The 7,945-nt window shown below is 41.8% G+C and overlaps 1 protein-coding gene across 1 annotated transcript in view; it reads left to right on the plus strand.

Annotated features, from left to right (window-relative positions):
• LOC145115749 (delta-9 acyl-lipid desaturase 1-like) overlaps positions 1-793 on the plus strand; it is a 5,035-nt gene extending 4,242 nt beyond the window's left edge. The window contains exons 4-5 of the mRNA XM_079052106.1: positions 51-157; positions 226-793. Of these exons, the coding sequence (XP_078908232.1) occupies positions 51-157; positions 226-445 (327 nt within the window). The 3' untranslated portion in view covers positions 446-793. The remainder of the gene's footprint in view (positions 1-50; positions 158-225) is intronic.
• The last annotated feature ends 7,152 nt before the right edge of the window (positions 794-7,945 follow it).

Below are 7,945 nucleotides of genomic sequence, written 5' to 3' on the forward strand. Positions count from 1 at the left end.
TTCTAAATTACAAAAAAATCATTTTGAATTTATATTTATGGTGTATGTAGGGTGTGAGAACTGTATGGCTTTACCACATCACCTTCTGTGTGAACTCTGTTTGTCACATATGGGGAAACCAAGCTTGGAATACAAGTGATCTCTCCAAAAACAATTGGTACGTTTATAAATATCTAAATAATCAAACTAGAATCTAACAAAAACGTTTGTCTAAATATTGTGAAGGTGGGTAGGAGTGCTTGCGTTCGGAGAAGGATGGCATAACAATCATCATGCATTTGAGTATTCAGCTCGACATGGATTTGAGTGGTGGCAAATCGACGTTACTTGGTACATAATAAGGTCTCTTGAAGCCATTGGGTTGGCAACCAACGTCAAAGTGCCAACTAATTTCCAAAAGTTTAAGAAATCAATTTTCACTTTGGATGATACATTTAATGATTAATCATTTTGTGTGTAACCAGAGGCAAATTCACATGGGTGGACGGAGTAGCCTATGTGACCCTTCAAATTTCGTATAGAAACATCAAATTTTTCATAATTTTGTTTAGTATTGCGGTGCTACGTGGTATATATATATATATTATAAATAAGATCAACTCTATTTAGAGTCAAATGTATTCCTTTAGCGCAACGATATATTTTATGTTATACAATGTAACATAAAATATATCTTTACGTAAAATAAACAGTAGAGGTGATCAATTTTATGCACATGAGTGTATACACATCATGGATTTGTTTGTTATTGCTAGTCTCTCATTGATATAGAATTCCCTGATTTATGTTTTTATTTTGGTTGGAAATAAATCTATAAGTTGAACATCAATATATTCTTTAATCTCGACTTATCTCATTTGCATTGTTTCTTTTGTTAAATGATACATTTTGTTGGCCGATTTCTATTGACTGGTGAAATTTTATTCAATTATTAGCAATTAGTAACATATAATACGTGCATATTACCTATATTCAATATTGTAGATATACTCTAGACTAAGTCATATAGATATATTCAATCAGTTGTTGTAACAAATCCACAAAGTTAGGAGCGATTCATGTATATATACCTCTTCAATTATCAGTAGACATTTATCATTCATCGATCCACTTAAATGGTATCAACTAGGAAACCCTAAACTGTTCCCGACGACTACTTTCTCCATCTCCAAATCATGATTTCTACTCATGCTTCTTCTGCATCTAGCATATAAACCCTTCCATTCACCATAACATCTCTAACCTTCATTCCATTCCCACCCTCCCTAAAACTCAAATCTACCAACTACATGAGTTGTAAAACTTAAATTGAAGCTCTTCGCCATGGTATGGACCTCCACAAGTTCATTGGTGGCAGCACTCCTACACCAGAACCCACAATTATTGAAGGTGTCTCCACTCCACACAAAGACTCTGTAGTCTAGTTCCGCCAGGATTGATTGATTTTTTGAGGAATTGTTGGCTCTCTTCCCACCCCATCATTCCTTTGATCACTAATTCTTCTTCATCATTACAAGCTTGGACAATTCTCTCCATCGCCTATACCAAACCATCTCGTGGACACATCAAACAACTACAACACTGCCTGAAACTCTCCACTAAAACACCTGACCAATGAATCACCAATTACATGCAATTTGTCAAGGTCATCAATGATGAACTAAACATTTTAGGTAAGAAGATGGACACTGAAGATGTCACTGGTTATGTCCTCAATGGACTAGACCCCACCTCCTATAAAACAGTCATAGATTCTATTCATGCATGCGATACACCCATCTCTTTTCATGAATTACATGAAAAACTTATCAATCATGAACTTGATTTGCTGCAACAATCCCAACCCACCACCAATCTCCATCAACCGGCCATAACTTTTACAACAAATAAATGTCTTTCAAATAATCCCTGGAATAGTCGCAATCAACAATCCTCACCGACTCTCCTTCCCACTCCAACTAGAACAACACAACAACTTTTAGGGAAGTGTTAGTTTTGCTTCGCTAAAGGTCAATCTTTAACCTCCTCCCATGCCTTCAAGAATAAGCATCCACAAATTACTCTACCTCCGTTACCAAAAACTTCTTCTAACAATACTCAGACAAATATCATGACTACCACAGACCCAGACAAAAACCCTAACTGGATGTTCTACAGTGGTGCCCTAACTAGTCATCGATGATGGTTCGTCTCTTAGTATTACTCATGTTGGATCTCTCTCTCTTCAATTCTCTAATACTCCTTTTATTTTAACAAACGTTCTAGGTGTCCCCTCTATCTCCAAGAACATTATATCTATCTCTCGATTATGCCTTGATAACAACATACTAATTGCTTTTTTTCATTCAATTTTTTTATCAAGTACTTCAAAACAAATCATCTCTTACTTTGAGGAACACCTAGTCGTGGCATCTATGAGCTACATTCCACCTCTTAACCACTTTCATTTCACACTTGTAATTTCATCTATTGGCACCATCGACTTGGGCATCCACACCTTCGAGTCTTACAACACCTAGATTTTACTATTCCTATTATCAAATCTATGAAAAATAATAGTAACTCTTGTTGCTTCAATAAAAACCATAAACTTCCTTTTCATAGCACATCTCTCACTTCCACATCACCTTTACAATTAATATTTTCGGATGTATGGTCCTCTCTAATAACCTATTTTGATGGTTTCAAATACTACATCATTTTGGTAGATCACTTTACCAAACACATGTGGTTATATCCCTTAAATCACAAATAAAACTCCATCATCACATTCACACGCTTCTAATCTTTTGTTGAAAGCTATTTTCAAACTAAAATAAAACAACTTTTCTCTGGTCCTTCGCAGTCTTTACTACTGCCTACTTATAAACAGAGGTTCCCACTGCCACCCTACAAAATGATTATCCATATTTTTGACTATTCAACACACTTCCAAACTATTATAAATTATGTTCCTTTGGCTGCCTAGCCTACCCTTGGCTTCGTCCCTACTCTAAGCATAAACTAGAATGTCGATCTAAACCTTGCATATTCATTAGCAAAGCACCTACCATTTACTCGACCCTCTCACAAACAAGATATATGTGGGAAGGGCTCGGGATTATGGCATGGCACACACCACAGTTTTAGCCTGGGACTTAGACTCTGATATTTTTGACATGATATTGACATCGGTTTTGATTTGATACATTTATTATGACATTTGAGATACACGACTCATGGTTTTATTATATGATATTTGATGTTATGGTTTTAGTAATGTTTTCAAACAAAAAATTTGGGTTGTATTTTTGGGATGTTACAAGTTGGTATCAGAGCCTTGGTTTGAGGGATTCGGGTACACTTTCGGGTGTGCCTGAACTCAAACTAAGGAATTGGTATAGAAAATTTCAAAAGGAAAATGAATTTTTGTAAAAGGAGTTTTGAGAAAAGAAAAGAGTTTTAGAAAGAGCGGAAATAATTTTTAGAAAGAAAATAACTTTAAAAAGAAAAAGGGTGTGGTGCGTGCAATCAGCCGAGATCAAGTAAGTACTCCCAAATTACCCATACAAGTTTATGATTATCAGTTTCAGTTTCAGTAGAACAGCATGCTAGAATAGAACTAAGGATCTAGGAGGATGCCTTATGTGCTTGTTATATGTGTCTCAGCTTTATGAGAATTGCATGCTAGTATTGAGTAGACAGTAGTAGGATAGCCTGTTTAGGTTATGCCTGATAGTATGAGCTTAGCATTGTATGCTAGTACAATTTCTTGTTATGAGGATAGAATTGCTTGAGCAGTTTCCCGTATCTGAATGCTGCTTGCTTTGTGCTTTGTGGGACTCCGAGTGATGGGAGTTAGCCATTAGGTGAATACGTCACGTCACATGTGATCAGGGTTGAATAATCTCAGAGTGCTGGATTTGGCCCTATTGCGCAGCTCTTGTCTGAGTCTAACCGTTGTAGGGACGAGTCTTTTACTCGAAGGATTATCTGAGCCTCGTCACATGTGATGGTATTCAGGTGATGACTAAGTGGCATTACAAGGAGGCCTTCAGCAGTTGAGGACTGGGTGGGGTGGAGTCAGAGATTTCCCTAGGGCAAGCCTAGGATGAGAGTAGCAGAGAGCCGTGGTAGTAGAAGGGACTTGGTGGAGTCAAAGCAGTTCTTGAGGAAAGTACGGATAGATGTGGAAGGTAGTATGGGCCCGTACTACTGAAAGCAGAGGATCCGTACTCAAATCAAGGAAGGCTGAGATGAGACCAGGAAACTTGTAGTAGTAGCGATCCCTCGAGATATATATGTATTTCTGACATTGTCATTATGTGTTTTCAGAATGGTGGTTTTACGCCCTAGACCAGCAGTCGGCAGTTCAGGTGCCGGTGAGGGATCGGGATCAGGCTCGGGGGCCGAGCATTTGGATGAGCAGACTAGGGAGTTTCTCTCCTCAAAGGTTACTCGCATCATACTCGAGCAGACTCCTGTGATCTTTGGTTCGATCAAGGAGGGTATTTTGGAGCCGATGGACGAGAAGTTGAGCACATTCCGTGCTGAGGTGGCGGCCATGATGGGGTCGCGCACACTCACCTTCAGGGAGTTCCGAGCTTGTGGAGCTCCAGACTACCATGGGGCACGCGATCCCATTGCGAGTACCAGGTGGTTGGCGGATGTCGCCAATGCGTTCCGCACCAGCAGATGTCCAGAGGGGGACAAGGTCAGACTAGCATCCTGTCTTCTAAAGGACAGGGCACGAGATTGGTGGGAGGAGATCGGGCATGTTATCGGAGATGACACAGCTCTTGATATGATGACCTGGGCTGATTTTACTACCAGGTTCAGAGCCGAGTTTGCACCGGTTATTGAGGTGCAGCAGTTAGCCAAGGAGTTTCAGGATCTCACTCAGACTACAGAGACAGTGGCGGAGATTACCGCCAAGTTCAGGGAGAGGGCTCTTCTCGTTCCTCAGTACGCGGCTGATGAGGAAATGAAGAAGGCCCGTTATCATGAGATGTTGCGGAGTGATATCCACCAGTTTGTGAGCCGGTCTAGCTGTAAAACGCTGGATGACATGATTGCGAGGGCTCGTGAGAGAGAGATAGATTTGGAGATGGAGAAGAAGAGGAAGCCAGAGGCGGCGTCTGGCACAGGGAGTTTAGGCAAAAAGCCCAAGGTATCGGATCACAGATCCAGAGGACAACAGAGCCACAGTAGGTGTGGCAAGTGTGGGAGATTGCACGATGAGGCGTGCAAGGCAGGGATCTCCGGCTGCTACAAGTGCGGTCGGACCGGGCATATGAGTAGAGATTGTACAGCCACCACCACCACCACAGCAGTTGATCTGATTTGCTTCCATTGCAATCAGAGGGGACATAAAAAGTCCCAGTGTCCGAGTTTAGCAGCAGCAGGGAAGGTGGCAGCACCTGCCCCTGCTACTTTGAGGATTACAGACGGCCGTCAGGGTCGGGTTGAGGCGCCAGTGGCGAAGAGTAGAGCTTTCCAGATGACAGCAGAGGGGGCACGGGCGACTCCTGATGTGGTGACGGGTATGTATTTTCCTCTTATCTCTGTATTTGATATTGATTGTTTCTCATAGTTATATGTCTTCGTATAGGGTCGTTCTTAGTGAACGGCATTTCAGCTACAATATTGTTTGACTCGGGGGCTACCCGATCATTTGTTTCACTTGCGCTTAGCAAGAGGTTTAGTAGAGCTCCGGGGGAGCTGGATTGTCCACTCGAGGTTGAGATAGCTGAGATAGGACCGTCAGGGTCGCGAGAGTGCATAGGGGGTGTTCGCTGCAGTTATTTGATGAGTAGTTTTCAGTGGACTTGGTTCCTATTCCCATGAGAGGGAATAAGGTTATAGTGGGTATGGATTGGCTGAGCCCCAATGGGGCAGTGATTGATTATGAGTTGCAGTTAGTGAGGGTTCGCACTCCCAGTGGGGGAGAGTTAGTGATTCAGGGCGAGAGGCCACAGCGCGGACCAGTTCTTTGTTCAGCAGCGAGAGCGAGATGCTACGTTGAGCAGGGTTACGCTGGGTATGTCGCCTATGTTATAGATGCCCGGGAGAAGGGTAAGGCGACAGTTGACGATGTACCAGTAGTGCGATGCATCAAACCAAGGATTGAATTGCATATTGATGCAAAAGAGCAATGTTATTCCAGATGTGTCGTGTAAATTATAAGTACATGAGCAGAACTATACCACACACGACCTAGAGTTAGGAACGTTTGTATTCGCCCTAAATTTCTAGAGACAACACTTATATGAAACTAAATGCGCTATATATACTAACCATACAAGCCTTCAACATATCCCAGAGCGAGAATGCTCAAACATGAGGCAATGGCGATGAGTAGCTTGCAAAGGCAGTATAGCTCATTGGAAGATTGCAGACTTGAGTGAATCACTTGACTCCTCCTATTGATACAAATGATACTTCATGCATTGCTAGTGCGTACTCACTATTCGAAACTATATCTCTGGCTTCATTCCTACTCATTCCATTAGCATTGGATTTCTATTTCAGTATTCATGTATGCTCAGTAAGGGCATAATAATAATTTTTTCTATTTTTGACAATTTTCTCATTTAGGTATTCCACTTTGCCTAAATATAATTTCTCGAGTTTGAGCATGTCATTTCAGAACCTTTCGGTCCTAATATGTTTATATTACATTACCAGGATGTCGATGTAACGCTCCATTCCTGGTACGAAAGTAATTATGTAAGTGTTCATTGTATAAGAGCTACTCGACGAGTTGGTAGCCCTAACTCGTCAAGTAGGTGCGAGCTGGACCGCGAGATTTAATTGGACTACTCGACGAGTCGAAATGGACTCGGCGAGTAGGTCCATCAGGAGGAAACCCTAATCCTTAGGGTTTGCACCCTATTTAAGCATCATTATGAGTCCTCACCCCAGCCTCCATCACCTCCACAGTCCATTCTCGAAACCCTAGCAACCATTGAGTGTCTTAAAGCCTTTCTTGCCATTTTTGTGTGATTTGAAGTTAGGAGAAGGAAGAGATCCATTGGTGATTCAAGAAGAGGTAGAAGATCCAGAGTTTTAGTTGCATTTTAGAGCTCTTGAAGGTATAAAGTTTGTACCTTGACTTATTTTCACTTAGATCTTCTTGAAAGCTTGTTGTTGCCACTTTTGGGGTCCTTTCCAAGATAATTTCGGGTAGAGAGCTTATGGGTCTATAAGGACTTTAGATCTAGGCACTCTTGAGCTCCAGAAGCTCAAAGTTACCACCTTTATTCAGCCAAGATCCCATTCTGTGCCCTAGACTCTCATTTCTAGCTTGTTTTCGGTGATTTAGCTTCATTGCATCATGCATGCACGTAAAGTTAGCAACTTTACGTGTTATTCTAGCCTAAGGAGTCCAGATCTATGAATTGGAGGCAGTGGAATCACCTAGGAATAACTGTATAGTCTGAATATGCAATGGACTCGCCGAGTTGTTCTTGGGACTCGACGAGTCAGATCGATGTCCACAAACCCTTCTTCGATTATGAGTGATACGACTGAGTTAAGGAGATGACTCAGCAAGTTGGACAGGAGTGAGACTCGGAAACAAAGGAGCTCGACGAGTCTAAGGTGAGACTCGACGAGTAGAATCGATATGTTCCGATGTTATGACCGTTTGAACTCGACGAGTCGGTAGAGGGACTCGGCGAGTTGGGTTGAATGAGAGTTGACTTTGACCTTAGCGTTGACTCTGATCAGAAGGGTAAAATGGTCATTTTACCCTGAGAGTAGTTATCAGTATTTGATTTAGTGTTTATGGGATCCGTAGCCGGGGAGTTCCGGAGCAGCAGTCAGACAGTTTCAGATTTAGCATCTCAGCAGCCAACGTTTCGTGGTGAGTTTTCCTTCCAGTAGGAACGGGTCTACGGCCACAATACCGGCCCATTTAGTTAGCAGTAGTTCCGGACTTCGGTTCGATGCAGTAGTTCAGTGT

Source organism: Lactuca virosa, chromosome 5 (genome assembly GCF_052849685.1).
Source record: "Lactuca virosa cultivar CGN04683 chromosome 5, Lactuca_virosa_CGN04683_v6, whole genome shotgun sequence".
Taxonomy (NCBI): Eukaryota; Viridiplantae; Streptophyta; class Magnoliopsida; order Asterales; family Asteraceae; genus Lactuca; species Lactuca virosa.